The sequence below is a fragment of the Vanellus vanellus genome (genome assembly GCF_965231255.1).
Source record: "Vanellus vanellus genome assembly, chromosome: 17".
In the NCBI taxonomy this organism is placed as follows: Eukaryota; Metazoa; Chordata; class Aves; order Charadriiformes; family Charadriidae; genus Vanellus; species Vanellus vanellus.
The window spans coordinates 4,341,353-4,358,612 of NC_138922.1; the positions used below are offsets into that span (position 1 = coordinate 4,341,353).

The following is a 17,260-nucleotide window of genomic DNA, read 5'->3' on the forward strand; positions in this document are numbered from 1 at the left end:
AGATATGAAGGGAATGATCCTCTGTAACTTGTAGCTGCCATGATGCGCAGACTCTGCTTCAAAGACCTGCTACAGTGCCTTCCAAAATTTCACGTTTAAATGCCATAGCACCGACACAGGAGCAAATCACTGCTATTACATATGACATGGAGTTTTGAAAACTGGAACCAAACCCACCTGTTGGTACATCGCTTCTTTCGGGGTGAGCTTTATCAGGCTCTCAGCAACCTGCTACCCTGACAATCCTCGAAGTGCTTTTCCAGCAAACCACTTACGGAGTTTGAAGGAAAAAAATCAAAAGAATTTTGTCATTATGATATCTGTGCCAAACTTCCAGCACAGTTAAATTCTACATAAAGATAACCAAAAAAAGGATCAACATGACCAAGGAAAGAAGAGTTGAAATAACGAAGCCCTTCATACTACACTGTCATCAGACTTTCTAGTGTTAGTTATCGCACGGGCTACAGAGACATTCACCCAAATATGCACTACACATGCACGTGTTCACATCAGACCCCTACTGAAACCTGAAATACAGTTACTCTGAGCTTCCCCCCCATGAAAAGTGCCTAGAAAACAAGAGTTTCACAGTTAATAAAATAGCGCATCTCTTCAACCTCACAGTGGCGACAGTCCAAGTGACTGCGCAAAGAAGCTCCTTTCCACTTTCAGTGGGGAACATCCATAGCAATTGCTGCATCACTCTTTCCTAGGAAAAGGCGTGCCAAGACCCTCCTCATCCCTTTCCTCATAACCCAGAGCTATCCCCCCTCTTCTTTCTCCCTACCCAGCCGCAACAGAGAACGAGACGATTCCCTTGGGACACCTGTCTGCCCAAAACCCACTACTGAGCTCTGGCAGCTCAAGTCGGCAGAGTCAACTTCGCACGAGGCTTTACTGTAAAATCTTGCAGCTTTGGAAAAAATAAGTCAAAAGCCACATAAGGTAAACCGACGTCTCGCAGCCCATACAAACAGGAACATTAGGAGTGCTTGCTCCAGCCCTACTTGCCTTTGCCAACACTCGTTGCAAAGCGTTATCAGCGCTCGGCTAGCTAGGTCCGCTCTTCGTGGCCACTGTGGTTGATAACTGGAGAGCACAACAAAGACAAAGCAGAGTAAAACTTTGTATTAACAGCAACGACAGTCACGCAAAATTAAAGAAAGAGGGCTTTTACTCCATTTTACTGCACATAAATCCCATCCAGCGTTATGTAGAATCTGAACTTGTGGCATTTACGTAGTTATTTTTTAACAATGGAAATTTCAAGAGAAAACCCTAAAATAACTCAAAAAGAAAGGGATTGTTAGAATGCTCTGGGTTTGTGTTTCAGTAAGCTATTCCCTAAAGAAACGGTATTGGTAGGCTGTTTCAGGGAACCAGGAAATAATTTTCCTTAACCCTTGTGAGTCATACTTCACCACATACTCGTCATTTTTCATACAGCACAGTACACAAGGTACTGGATTGCCATTTTCGAAACTGTCGGGAGCCTAACTCAAGGCAATAAACAGGATGAATATAACACCACTGAAATTACAAAAAGAAAATGACATTTCACTAATTATTTAATAAGATTAGAATTTAATATTTGCATTGCTGAAGAAATTCTCAGTGATTTGGAAAACATCAAAACATGTATTTAAAGACTGACCAAAAAAATCAACTAGTGATTTTCACTTTTCCTTTTCTAACCTTGGAAAGGCAATACCCCTATGGATCAAAAGGCCAGATAAATCTTATTAAGTACTAGGTTTTCCCTTTTGTCAAGTGCTCTCTCCACATTCCATCATTTCGGTCCTTTGAAATTCTTTTGTTCTGCTTGTGATCAGGGTTTCCAGGGGAAATCTGGCATTGGATCTAAAGGGAACCCCACACCACTGAAGTATTCCTGACAATTAATCATTTGGTAAATTATTTCTTTCTTTTCCCTCTACCTCACTTGCCCCCGCTATTTCCAGAGAACCTTTTAGGGCGGTGGTAATGAGACAAAACTTCCTGTAGCATCAAAAGGCATCGTCTTGAGGATTCACGTATGTGCAGAAGTTAAGCGGTTTCTGCAGTTACCACCTGAAAGTTCCTATCCATCAGACTGATGTTTCAGAATAACAACAGGAATTTTCTCTCCATTCGCTCTCAGACCATATCTACCACCAAAGCCTATGCGGATGAAAGGGCAGTTCCAGCTGGGGAGAGAGAAAGCACAGGACCACAGGGCTGCTGCCCTTCCACTGTCCTGGCGGCCCGGAGGAGGCTCCATCCCCGCAGCCACATCTTCTCCACAAAATGCCTTTTACCACCCTACCCGCTTTCTGGTGTTCATTTCGGACATAAGCTGCTCACCAACAAATGCAACCAGGGAGAGAAAGTGCGCGCCCACCGCTGACACCTATTGCCCCGTCAACTAAATAACAAACAACGGGACCTATTTACTTTGTGTATCTACAGAAAAACATTTCTTTATCAGATCAGGAGGCATGATGCTCCATAAAGAAGGGGCACAACATTAAATATAACTTTTTATCCACTCTTTACGGCTTTTTGTTGGATTTTAATTTACACAAAACGTAACATAAGAGAAAGAATCACATCAAAACACTTTCATTTAAACTGCTCTAAAATCTGAAGCTTTACGCTAATAATGAATGCCACAGAGGAAGGCAGAGTAGTAAAAAAGGATGGTGCGTTATTTATTTTCATTGTCTTTGTTGAACATCACACTTTGGTGACTGGGACCTGTGAACCTCCCTCTCGGGCTATGGGAAGCCATCCGCTTTCTTTCGAAGACTCTTCGCGTGCATCGCTCACACAATATGCATATGAGGAAAGAGAATTTCTTCTAACAACGGTATGCATCAATTTACAATATTTTTCCAAGATCCTCTATCAAGTTTCAGTTGTAGGTCAAATAATTTATGCTTTGCAAAGATAATCTCTGCATTTAAAATTTATCGGTCCTTCAGAGGTTGGTTCTCATTAGTGCTCATCATTTTCACTGCTCGTGAAATACATCTTCACAAGCCGAGCCATTCCTACTCCATATCAAGGATTCCTACACGCTAACTTGATCTAACTGTTGCAATTATGAATCATCTGACGGAGCCGTAAGTTATGATCCTCAATGACCACTAATGAAGGTTGCCTAGCAGTTAAAATATCAAAGCAGCATATATCAGCGCACTTCAGAGCACAAGATAGACTTCCCGTGTTGCACTTCTCTTATATTTATTATATACTGTAAATTACGACACAGGCTGCCTCCAACGCTGACAGTCCCGTACTCCAGCGTTAAACACCAGGTTTTAATAAGCACTCCTGACAATCTTTTGATCGCTGGGGGGGGCAGATGAAAGGCAAGGCCGCCTGCTGCAGGCAATCTGCTCAGTCAAAACAAAAGGGACTTCAGAGGGAGACAGAGATGCATCAGGTGTTAATCTCAAACGAACAGGCAGGAGTGCAGGCTGATGGACCCGCTCCCCGCTGCCAGCCGAAACAGGGGAAGCGCCTGCCTGTGGGCTCGTTAGGGATGCACGCGGGAAGGGAGAGGTGCTAGGAGCTAGGCATGAAATATTTCGATTCGGAGACCCAAAACCTTGGAAAGTCATTTTAGGCTCTTTCTAAATCACTTTAAGCTAATCATTCAACTCTCCGATTTTTCAAATACGCTGCATGGAGCAAATCTTGTTGGCATTTAGAACAAGTTGTCTCATTCCAACGCGGCAGTGTAGAAATCCGCTAGGGGAAGAAGCAAAAAAAAAAAAAAAATTTCAGAGCTTTCAAAAGTGGACAAGACGGAACTTTGAGAAGATTACTTGGGAAAAACCTCCTGCATCGAGTAGAGGTAGGCTGGATGATCTGACAGAGGTCATCTCCTCCAACTTGGGTCTGCACGATAACACATTAACAATGTTAACATCAGAATAAATGTTCAAAAAGTTCAGACATTCAATAAAACACGTATTTAGTAGGAAATGTTTAGGCATGATGAGATAACACCAAACCCCACTTGGTTTGGGGAATATAAAAAGAACTGTTGCTGTTCTCTCTTTTGTGTTGAATTTCTTCACTGGGAAATAAAGAGAAAGGGGCCTGAGGGACTACCGGTCTCCTGCTATTTTTCTTTTCCCCTTCTTCAGTAATCCAAGCATCTATCACTAACCACCACTTTCTGCAAGTTAGTTTAACCCTTGTTTTATTTTTTTCTATTGCTTCAATCCTTCTAAAAGATTTCTCTGCAGATTTGCTCAGAAACCACAGCAGCGCACTCTGAAAGGAACACAACTACTAATGTCACATCATTTTACCTTTTCACAGCCACAGAAAGCTAAACCGTTTCCCTTGGGGTCTAATAGTCTGATGTGAACCATTTTTACTTCTACAATCAAAACCCTTGAATTAAACATCTCTCAGATGGGGGAAACGGAGAAACAAGTAGTATTGCATGGCCTCCGATCAAGCTAAAACCAGAATATTTCTAAAACTTGCAGAAACAAAAGAAGATACAAGTAAAAAAACTCCACGCTCACAAGATTGGTGGGACCCAACCACATACAAACCTCTCAGGTTCCTTCTCACTCACAAAAGCTGTTTGATGGGGCAGAGGGAAACAGAGGAAAGAAGGGTTGAGTTAATACTTAAAAACTGTTTCAGATGCTGCGTCTCAATTCACACCAAATCATCATCATCACTGCTTGACAACCCTGAAACAAAACGCGGAGTTGATAAGGAGAAGACCCAGCTCCGCCACGGAAGCTGGCGGCACATCTCCCAACTGCCCTCCTCCTCCCAGCGACGCAGGTGTTCACAATAACTAATTCCTCATGGTGTCCCGTCCCCCCCCTTGAAAAATGAATTACAATTTTTACTGGCCCAGCAAGCTAAAACAGTTACAGCCAATACATCTTGAGAGAGGAACAAGGTGTTGGACTTGTGACAATCAGCACCACACGTTCTTTCTTAACATCTACTTCAAAAATTTAAAAAAAAAAAACGCTCAAACTTACTTTTTCCTACTCCTTTCATCCCATTACATGACCTTAAACATCAGGTAGTTCGGAAAACTACAAATACCCAGCAAACATCAACTTGTCACGATTGAGCGCAGCCACTTGAGCATGATTCCGACTGCTGACGTTGTTGCTTGGCCCTTGTGGTATGAACCAATTATTGGAATTGGACCAATTTGCCCATTTTATTCCCTGGAGTCCAAGTATTGCTGATTAACCCATATTTGCAAAAACAACTGCAAAAACGTTGACTACAGACCATCAGTACAGTGAACCACAGCTTCATGTACGGGCAACGGAGACATGATGAAGATTTCAAAACGTTACTGTATTTGTAAGCTCCAGTTGACCTTTCTCTGGAAGATGGGGCAATATTTGCTTATCTAAGTAGGCTTAATACTTTTTCAGCATTTTTAAAGTTGTTTTGTGAATACTGGTCAATCAAGTCATTACAGAACAGCAAAATATCATAAAAGGTGAATACTACGGCTACACCTCTGGCAGTGTAGAGGTAGTAAGTGGATTCAAAACTAGATGAGAAGCTGCTCTATTTTGACTTTATTTAGCCTGGTGCCCGTCATTGCAGTATCCAGATGACTGTCACAGTTTGTCTTAATCCAAAAGATCACACACGGGGTCCACGGGCTCGCAACTGAACTCAGATCCTGAATTTCACTCCATTATTGTAACACCAAACCCATCCTTCCCACCCATTACAGCTACACTTCTAAGGGATCATCGCTGTCAAGAGAGGAGGGAATTGAGGGCAAGACGCAGCCATCGGATCAGAGCCTGAAGGGACGGGGACGTTACATGGTCTTACATTTGTTCTCTCATTCTGATTAACATATTTACTATATTTCTTATTTTCAGCTCTCTAACTTCAGCCAAGATATTCGGTCCGGTCTGCTTCCTTTTCGAGGTACCATCAGTCAAATCCAACCACATCATTTTATCTCTCGGTTACTAAATTCAACCCATTTTAAACATCCTGCTTTCATCTTTATAGCTCGCTCCCACTTTTTAACCGTGCTGCAGTTACAGAAGAATGTACTTGACATATAAAATGTGCATGTGATTCCCTTAACATTTTAATGCTGTGTATTGTGTTGTAAACATCTCTTCATGTTTTATCTCCTTCTCCATAAATCAGAGGCTAGTATCTTAGAAGTCTCAAAAATGACATGTTTTCTCCCTAATATAAATGTAAGACTCTGCTCCTTGAAACTTGATTCAGCTTTCAAAAATCATCAAAAACCAGAGCTACAAAACAGCAGAAGATTATCAACTGACTTAACATCATTTTCTCCCACCCCATTTCTATGCCAGCATTAGTATGGAGAAAAAAAAAAAAGGTTACAAAATTGGTCTTCAACGATCAGAAGACCAATGTTTTTATTATTCTTCTTTTTTGTCACTTATAAGGAACAGCACTAAAGTAAAATATCTTCTTGTATATCTATACCAATATACAACACAAAGAGTCCGGAAAGTGGGCAGTATAAAAAAAGTGATGTGCTATTATTTGTTTTATTCAAGATTAACATGCAATGTTTACAAAATGAAACAAAACTTATTTCCATTTCCTTACCATAACTGCAATTAATAATACTGATTTCCTATAATGAGATTTTCTGGTGATTTTGGCTGGCTGAGTAATGTTACAGTAAAAACGTGTCTCAGTCTATTCCTTGGTAAATGCATTAAGTGGGTTTTTTTTTAATTAAAAATCACTGTAAAATATTTATTATTTTGAAAATATAGCACAGCAATAAAGAACACCTGTCCAAAATAATTTTAAGTTTCTTCTATGATGGAAAAAAGAAAGAGCGCCATTAGAAAAAGAGGGGGGGGGGGGGAAAGAGGAAAGCAGTTTTAGCAGGTGGGACTGAAAAGTGGTGACATGTTGTAGTACAATACCGAAGGGCTGAAGGATATAACGCAGTGTTGCGTGATGTGGAAGAGAACCAGGGGCCAGCGGATTAGCGTGCCACTAAAATGCTAGATTAGGTGCGAAGTACAACTCTGAAGTATTGTGATAGGAAGGAGCGAGGCAGAGGCAGAACTGCTGGTAGAGGACAAGAGAAATAAAACACTATCTTTTCTTTGGCACCTTCCAGCAGGAGTTTACTCCCTTATAGCCCACAGACCCAACACACTCCACAGGAAAACCCAAGGACCCTCCGATATTTATCCAGATCCCCAGAATTCATAACATTTTCCACCAGCCTGAGAGATTCCGTTGCTATCAAACTACTGTCTACCATACATTATTCCAAGATACTTCTCTTGACATTCTCTACATAAATGTTTCTAGAATGACCTCGCTGTAGAACAGGCACCACGTTTCCCCCTAATGCAAGACCGTGCTCCAGGACTTTTTGGCTGTATTTTCCAGGATATTTTAAAACACAACTTTTTCACTGTCATTTTGGAAAAAAAAAAAAAAAAAAAAAAAAAATCGTTGGCTTCTTAAAACTTCTCCAACTTCACAGAATTGTCGTAAAAATGCATTATTTCTACCTGCATTGGAAAGTACAGCTAGAATTCAGAATTTATGGATTGTAATTTGCCTGTAAATACATGCTTTTGGTTGATAAATACCCGGACTGAATTTCTATAAACAGTGGAAAAATACAACGTTGCCAACTTCCATATCTTTTTTATCATTTCTTTCTTGTTAAAGACAGGGAAAGTGCGGAAAGAACCTCCACTCCGGCAAATTTTTTAACTTTCTAACTCTTGCAGTTAGGAAAAAAAAAAAAAATGTTTAAAGTGTGACATACATCCATCTGAAATCAAGAGAGGAAGTGGTAATTAAAAGATTATTTTTAGACCAGCTTTGTATAGGAACAAAACATGACTTCTTGGTCCCTGTGTGTTACTTAGCGTAGTCCTGCCTCCCTCCCCAGTTGTTAATTCAACTTAAATAGTTAATTCAGCTGAATTCAATGGGGGTCAACTGGCCTCAGAGCTCCTACTAGATTGCCAAAATGGAGTGGTTGAGAGAAGGAAAAAGAACCCTAACAACAGAATTCGAACTGTTAAAAGTTTGTATCAATACTTCCACAAATATTACGGAATCTCTATTACATTTTCACAGGACCCGACTCCTCACATCCTGTCCTAAATCACGGGGAAGAATCTTACACAATCGACTCTTTACCTTCCCACGACATATTTGAGGACTGTAAATCGTGAACGCAGATTTAGCAGGGAAACGAGGGGTGGGAAAGACGAGTTGCCCTTAAAGATGTACAGATTTATAGCAATATGGGAAGCGGAAAGACGGTTATCATATAAAAAGGTCCTTAAGGGATAGCAAGGAGCAACAAGGGAAACATGAGTCATGAGCTGCCGGAGAAGAGGATGCGTATGGGGAGCAATGGACAGAGCAAAGTAGCAATAAAGGAAGTTCCAAGTCAAATGTGCTCCTTCCCAAAGGTCGAGACAGATACCCAAGCTTGCAGTATTTATTGAAAATTAAATTCCCAGCCAATTCGGACACTGCACCACTAGCAACACCAGGAAAGGGACACTCGTCGACCGAACGGATCCATTGAGAACCAAGGTCACAGACCACAGCTCTTTTCTTACTCCGCTTTGTTATTTCCCCTAAGAAGAGCAGTTGCCGTGGAGGTCTGCCCGCATAGGCAAGCGGCTCAACATGAGCGAGCGCCCAAACTTAAAGCATCCAGCCGAGATTGAGAAAGACAGTCTCACACTTTGTGCAGCTGCAGTAAGATTCTCTATTTAAGGGGTTATTAACCGCTGTTCCTGTGGTGAGACAGCAGTGAGTAAAGAGTGACTTATGAGCCCGAGCTCAAAGCTATTGCACTCCTAACTTTCCTTCCCCATTCCAGCAAACCTCAAACATGTCAAACTCCAAATTATGGTGCAGGATTCATGGTACTCCCAAGTATCTCAAGATTTTAAAAAGCGGCTTCCAAAGAATTTCAAAAGTAGCTACTTTTGAAACAAAACACAACACTGAGCAATACATGGAAGCTGAAGACAAAGAAAAAGTTATTTGTGCACGAATATAATCTCCAGGAAGATCTATCAAAATCTCAAGAAGGAGAAGTTGCACAGGAGTCTCTAAATAAGAAATAACTATTTCCCCTCTTAGTCCAGGAGTATCCATGTCAAAGGTGAAAGTAAACATGACAGTAAATATTTCAATGGATTGATATGTCACAAAATGAATTGTTCACATTAAAAAAACCTGTAGTAAAGGAAAAAAGGGAGGAAAAAAGTATACCTCCAAAACTGTATCAAACGCAAGAAAGCTTCACCTTAGTTATGACAGCTTTTCTACCCAGACTTTATGTGAAAAATACATACGTGATAACAAAATGTACACTCCAGATAATAGTGTGACTCACTTAAAATTATTTTTTCAAGGCTACTTAAGTGTTTTCAAGTTAGGTAGGCTACCTAAATATTTTCAAGCAACTAAAGATCACGCAGCATCCTTCCGATTTTGCAGAGAAAACAGACACAAAGTTAGCTGCTTACCCCAATTTTAAGCTCAGTGAAAACAAACAGTAAATCCTGTACTTACTTCAGTCCGAGCAAGATGTGTGCTATGGGTGCAATCTCAAAAAGCACATTGGGTACCCACAACTTGGGTGGTACAAGGTGTAAACATCAAAGAGCCCAACTCAAAGTGACTCCAGGATGTAGACCACAGCAAACCTCCGTGTCCTGTGACGTTCGCGGGGTCCCAGGACTCACCCCCCCCCATCTCCCAGATGACTGCTGAAACCATAAAGTGCTATCAAAGGTGGCACTGCTACTGCCACTTCTTTTTCCAGGCCATATTTACAGCTGAAAGCAACCGTGGCTACTATGTTTTGTAACTCCATTCAACACCGCGAGCGTTGTTAGCCATTCGGTAGTTGGGCTCCCCTTTGGGACTTAGGAAGAGCCCATCAGCAACTTTGCTTCACAGCTGGATTGCAGGAGAGCTGAGAGATGAGCACCAAGCTCCACAGGCATGTTCATCCATGCAAGGAAGCTCAAGTTCAGGCACCAAGAACATCTGCGGCATGAACCAGCTACCACACAAACGAGACTTTCAGCACATTTTGTAGATGCACAGGATTCCCTGATCCTAGCCTGAAGAGGAGCACACAAACCCCACCAAAGTCCCACTACAGATATTTAGAAAGGTGCTCTGAGCCATTCTTTAAACAGATCCCACAAGGTCATGTAATAACGCAACCGAGCAACCAGGCTCGTAAGGCTGGAGCCCTGCTGGCTATTCTTGTACTCCAATTACACAGTTCTTCCTATGCCATTTTCAGGGACCCATGCTCGGTATTATCAAGACAAACATTATCACTGGGAGGCTTAAAACCTCATCAACTCAATTCTGAATAAACACACTGTGCCTAGCAACTATACTTTAATTTGCAGACTTTAATTCCTTCCGCAGTGTCAGTTTTAGCGGCTCAGAGCTCACGCGGCAGCTGAAGGCATGGCACTCCCAGCCATCCATTTACACCCCTTGGCAGGACGAGACCAGTTTGCGGCACAGATGAAGAGACGGACTGACCTGATTGATGGAGTTGGCAGCACAGGACGCCAGTCCGGTTCCGAGGGAGGCGAGCAGGAAACAGGTCAGGTCGAAAGGGACCGGGGCCATGGCAAAGCCAGCAGACGCGGTGCTCACAACCAGAGCTGCAACACAAGCAAGAGCACAGGTCAAGGCATCAACAAGAAACCGCCTCCTTTCTACATACCACTAGAGTTCAGGTTGCTAAACCCTGTAAGAACCCTGGTGCAGATTAACTTTTTACTACTTTCATGGATCAAAGCAGCTGCAGGAACTGCATACAATTAATACTAGTACTCTACATAACGAAGGCAAAGATGAGAAGGAGAACTGTCATGGATGAAATAAGAAACTAGAAGCTTCAGCACATTAGTAGAAGAGGCAGGAATAAAACATGCCTCTGTATTCCCTATTTTATGAATGCAACATGTACAGGAGACGGGTTTGTTCCAGTAATTCACATGCCATTGCAAAATCTAATGTGGATGAAAAACAGTAAGAAAAATCCCAAATTGAGAGGTATGCGTTATTTTAAATTATAGCAGGAACTTAAGCAGTGCAGAAAGCAAAAAAGAGACTCGGGGCATGTAGGCTACAGCTGGTGAACCAGTAACATCGCTGTACACATATCTACTCACACTGTGCCCATCTGACATGCCCAATTCAGGCAGAAGGTAAAAATCACATCATCGCGTGGACCTAGCAACTTTTAAAGGCCTCAAAATTTGAGTGGATTAATAAAAACCCATTTCAGTTTTGTCATGCAAAATTGTAACTTTAGTACAGTGCTGCAAGTCACATCCTTAAAATGAAAGTTACCCAAGTCTCCATCCTAGTATTGTAATTACCCAAATAATAGGTCTTATGAACCCCACTTTTGGCAAGAAAATACACGAAACATTTCCTATACTAGAAAAGTCAGCACATTTACTGAATATCTTGCTCGTGACCTTGAACCTTACAATCTTAAATTAAGTTATTAACCAGAAAGTATTTAAATAGTATTTTGCATGTAATTACATGTTCCAGACCTCAGCTAGCTCAGATCAGAGAATCACAATGTTCTTCTCTTCCCAATTCCTATAGTCTCCTGCTTACCCACAGTTAAATGACAAATAAATAACCTTTGCTGACTGAAAATACCTGGATTATCTGCTAAGCAGCGTCACGTAAGATGAAAACCCAAATGTCACGGCAGAGACCTGCCAGCGAGGATGCACATGCAAAGTGCTAATTTCCAGAACTGTGCCTGCGTAAGAACCTTGGGATTTAATCCTAAAAAGACAGTGAAGAAAACTCGCTGCTCATCAAAACTTTCCTCTAAGTATTAAAATCCACTGGCAGCTGAAAGTTATTATAATAATATACATAATATTATTATATACAGAAATTATTTCGCCCTGTGATGGATTCACACGCTGGCTGCGTATCTGCTGTGTCGGGGTCTCAGCCCAATACCGAGGTAAGTCCCCCGGCTTTGATTCCCCAAGACAGCGCCTGACTCTCACCGTGGCCCCTTCAGCTAATTCTATCACACGGTCAATCTACGATGGAGCCCGATCCCTCTGAGAAGCGGCGAAACCACCACAGACGCTGCAACCTCACACAGACGGGCAGGTACTGATCATTTCTGGAAGACCAGACCCCATGTGTTATATACAGACAACAGCACCTTGGGTTCAACACTCTTGCATCCTTCTTAGTAGAGCGCACAAGAAAATACGATGTGCATCGGTTTACAACCGATAGAGTTAAAAAAAAAAAATACACTGAAAAGATGACAGGGAGACAGCAGCGTTTGCATTTCTAAGAGTGATTACATTCATTTTTTTGCATAATAAATCACACGTTCACTTCTAGACAAGAATTTAATTAAAACTTATCTTAGAGAGCACTTTACACCAATTTATTATGGGAAAACACCAACTCATTTACTGAAGAAGAAAGGTGGAGCAGATTGGCAAACAGTCAGTGTAACATTACCATTACACTGACCTCAAAGAAATTCTAATACTGTACGGCTACAGCACTAATTAAAGTCCCCATTGATTTCTCCAGATTAATTTCAGCCAGTCATTTCGGCGTGACTTATCAGGATCTCATCAGAAAAGGTTGCAGTCCATCCTCTCGCTTATCCCGTGGAAGCAGGTATTTTTAGTTGCCCGGGCAGTGCCCTGAACACACGGCATTCCCAGCGTGTGGCATCGCCCAGCGATTCAAATGCAACACGGTAAGAGTAAATAAGAAAATGTTCCCTTTGGATCGGGAAGTTTATTTTCTTTGCCTGTGGAAGCAATCGTTTATTCCTCTACTTCCCTCATGGAGGAAAAGTATATTTAATTGAGATCACATCAAGGGAATGAGGTCATTGACTCTGTTTGTTTTTTAATCTCTGTTAGTTTAGTGCTTTAGGGGCCAAATTAACTTCACCTTATTGCATAATAGATGGAATTGATCCTTTCAAGATTTGTTGAAGAGAGTCGGCATTATATATGCTCTTCAAAAAGAAGCCAGGATTTAAATCTTATGATCTCAGCCTAAACCTAATTTTTGGTCTTTTAAACGTCTATAGCTTTAACAAAAATCAACAAGAGACATTTGTCTCCAATTTCAACAAAAATGAAAAAGAAAATGCTAAAAGATTGGTGACGAAAAGAGTGAATTATGGTGTTTCTAGCATAAAAACACATTCATACAGTCTATAGAGTACAGTATTCTCTACATTGCTCTGCAGCTTCATTGTAATGTGATCTGCCTGTATAAATCCCTGCATTTGTATTTATAGCATGCGAATCACTATGCCATATTTTGTTTACCTCCTATTAAAAAGTAGCCAAAATAAAAGCATAGAAAGCCAAAGCAAACCAATTCAGCTTTAGATTTCCTTTCTCCTCCTGTACTGATGATCTATCAGTACATATGGAAGGACAACAGCAAATTCATCTCGACTTTAATTCAAGGAACAATTTCACTGATTTACTACAAATGTTTATATACTCCTTTAAAGGAAAACAGCATTCCAAAAGCTAGTGGAATTTTCCTTCCAGAGTTTTCACACTTCAGTTTCTGGAAAACTAAATGCAGCATCAGCATTGGTCAACTGTGTAGCACTAATGCATATCTAACTTTCGGTGCACATTATAACCTGCACACTAACGGCAGCCAAACTCCTGAAGCAAACTTAAATTTGGGACAATAATTTGAAACATGACTTTGCATTATATCATATAAAATTCAAGTCCAATATCCCAAACAGAGCAGACAGTAAAAGATTATCACAATCAAACAATTTTTAAATGCTACGTAAAAAATAAACTGTAATAATACTTTATTTTTATTTCATTACTTTTCCCTGTAGCGTGGAAAACAAATTGCTAGAAAGCTACCATTATTAAGCCTTCTTTCTTTGATAGGATAATAGTTACTGTTTTAATAATCACAAAATGAGAACTACTTTGACAGGCATATGAGATATATTTAGAACTGAGAATAAATGTAGACTAGTAATAATCTAAACAATACATACCGATAAATCTTTGTCAAAGTTTCTGGCTATATTAAAGCTACCATTTAAATAAATGCCATTATTCCAGAATAAAGTGGAAACATACTGGAACTTCACTAAAGCAAATGGATTTTTTTACTAGAGTGGCTGTTACCAGATTTTTAGCCTACGAACACAACATAGGCACCTTATTTAGCCACTGTTGCTCTACTACATAGCAGTTTGGTAACGCTCTAGAGTCATTACGCAAAGCCGGATACCCATCATCTGCGTTTTACAAATACGCAGTGGACACAGAGATGAAGCGGGATGTTCACGATCACATCGTTAGGCAGTAGCAAACGTTTCAGGCTTCTGATTTCCAGTTCAGCACTTCTGTGCTAGAGGATGGCTAACGCACAGACACACATTCATATGTAAGCAAGACGTCCAATAAATTCCAGCTGTTTTCTAGTAAATGAAACAGGATTATTTTCCGAAAGGGGGACATGTGGAAAAAATGTTCTACTTCCATCTCCAAAACTGAAAATGCTCATAAATTATCGTATTTCTCCACTTCGCAAATCTTAAATGTAGATCAGTAAGTTCATGACGTAGAAACCGTGCACAATTTTGAAGCTAGTATTCTCTACTCCTAGGTTTTTGTCTAACTTCGTCTAGCAACCACACAGAGTAATTCATATTGGAAGGGATCCCAGGCGATCATCAAGTTCAACCTCCTGCTCAAAGCAGGGTCAGCGCTGTTCAGGGCAGGTCCCTTAGGGCTTTGTCATCTCCAAGGATGGAAATTTCATATCATCTCTGGGCTACCTGCTCCGAAGTTTGACTGTCCTCATGGCGAAACATTTTTTTTCCCTTATGTCAAGCGAGAACCTCCTGTTCCAATTTATGAAACATGTTTTCCCTGTGCCAAGATTCACATATTTTATAAAAGATTTGAAAACTAAAGCACGAAATGTTTCCAAATCTGTCTTTCAAAGACTTCTGGCACCTGATTGGAGAATGTCCACATACTCCTTCCCATGGAAGGAGCTACTAATGATCAGACAGCAAAATGATATGTAAATTTTTACCTTAAAAATAAACATCAAACAAATTTATGGGCCTCATCGGAGAATTGATTATATCAGTCTCGTGATTCTGTCCATAACATGCATGTTATGCTTTGATGAGACAAAAGCCAAATAGGTTTGATTCTGGGCTGACCATGGTAAACCCTGGAATGACTCTATTAACGATGAATTACTCCAGATTTACATAGATGCAAACACCTCAGGCTGGCCCATTTTAGTTCTAAGGTACAGACCATGACAAAACCAGAGATAATTTACTCTCAATTCTTCTTACATAATGTAAATGATACTGGGTTGAACTGTCGGAGAGCTAGATACAGCCAACCAACATCTCACATCCTCAGTGAGAGAAACACAGCAAAACATAAACTTACTTTGAGAAGGTTTCCAGATTTCTTGGTGCTTGGAGAAATAGTAACATACTTAAAGTGAAGCAAAGGAGGGTTTCTGTTAAAAGACACAGAAACCCTTTCGGCAGTAAGGGCAGGAACACGCTGCCGCAGGCTGCCCAGGGAAGCTGTATATTCCCTGGTTGGTTTCAGGAAAGGACAAAGCAACATCAAGTTGGGAATGACAAACCTAAAGGTGACCCTGACTTGAAGGAAAATACATTAGGTTAGAAATGTCCCTTTGAGGTCCCCATGAATCCGCATGGATACTGCACATGCTGAATCAAAGCAAGATCCCAAGTGCAGAAGCTGCTCTGGTGAGATCTGAAACAAAGTCTTCAGTAATCAGAACAAAAAAGCAACGTTCATCATGCTTTAATGGATTGACCATTAAAATGTACTGTGAAGAAAATACTACCAAAATTCTAATACACCTTTTAAGAGCTGGAAGGTAAAAGTGCCTCACAATGAGATGCCATAGAAGAATAAGACTCTGGGGGAGAGACTGTGACTTTGCATGGGCAACCTGGGCTGGTGGGAGGTGCCCTGCCTATGGCAGGGGGGTTGGAACTCGATGATCTTCAAGGTCCTTTCCAACCTAAACCATTCCATGATTCTATGAACAACCAGTCAATACCCAATTGTGAATGAAAAAAATCTTTAGACAAATTAATATGCTTGTGAACACAAATGAAAATGTTAACTGTGGTATATTAAAACACAGGATAAAGGAAAGGTAGATAAATGTTTGAAACATATGGGCTCTAGTATGATATTATTAAGGAGATCCATGTTATGATAGGCTGGAGTCAGGACTCTTCCAGACACAGCAGAGAGAGAGATGCTAAAGACACAGCCCCTTCCTCAATGCACTTGCAAGTTAGATTAAAAATTCTACAGTTGTTTAGAAATTAGCAGTTAAATTTACATCTGACCCGTGTTGATACATCCACTTCTCAGACAGGTGCTACATCAGGTGCTACACATCTAGCTGGTTGTCCTCACCAAAAGACCAATGTTAAGATATCCTTTACTACACAAGAAACAATGAGGAAACATTCAGAAACCATAAAGAAATATCTAATGAGAATACTTAACATTTTTTGTGTCGTGCCTTCATCACCACACTTCCCCCAAATTAAAAAGTGATGTTTAATTATCCTGTGTTTTAGCACATAGCTCATCTTAGTGTTCATCTGTGATCATGAGGGAAAACATTACTTAAATGCAAACTTGTAGTTAAATTTAAAATGAGACAACCTAAAATTTTTAGTGTTTGCATTATAAATTATTAGAATTTCCTCCTCTTACCATACCCTCATGTCTCTCTCTTATTTTCAGCTACACATGAACTTTAGGATAAAGGTGAAAACAACAACACTTACAATTCTGAAAACTGTCAGACAGATGCATTAGCTTCCCAAGTGCCTCCACGGTAAGACACAGCTGTTCAGACAGCAGCCAACAGAGAACACCACTGAGAAGGGGAAGGATGGAAATTGAACCCAAAAAGGTAGATTATGCGACAAGTAATTAAAAGTTCCCTGATTGTTTTCTGTGGCAAAAGAATATAAACAAAATTCTTTTCCTGTGGGTAAGACAGAGCTTCTAATGGCAGAGCCACAAGAGCTGCAGTTTACATGAAGCAGGAGGGTATGGTAATAGCTAAACTCATTTCCTTTCAAAGGTGAATTACAGTTCAGAATACAAACAAACATTCTCTT

At 40.6% G+C, this 17,260-nt stretch overlaps 1 protein-coding gene across 1 annotated transcript in view; it reads right to left on the bottom strand.

The window, feature by feature from the left end:
- The window catches only part of COX10 (cytochrome c oxidase assembly factor heme A:farnesyltransferase COX10), a 113,696-nt gene that overhangs the window by 91,092 nt on the left and 5,344 nt on the right, over positions 1 to 17,260 (bottom strand). Inside the window, 1 exon segment of the mRNA XM_082491989.1 lies at positions 10,570 to 10,694. Coding sequence (XP_082348115.1) covers positions 10,570 to 10,694 — 125 coding nt within the window.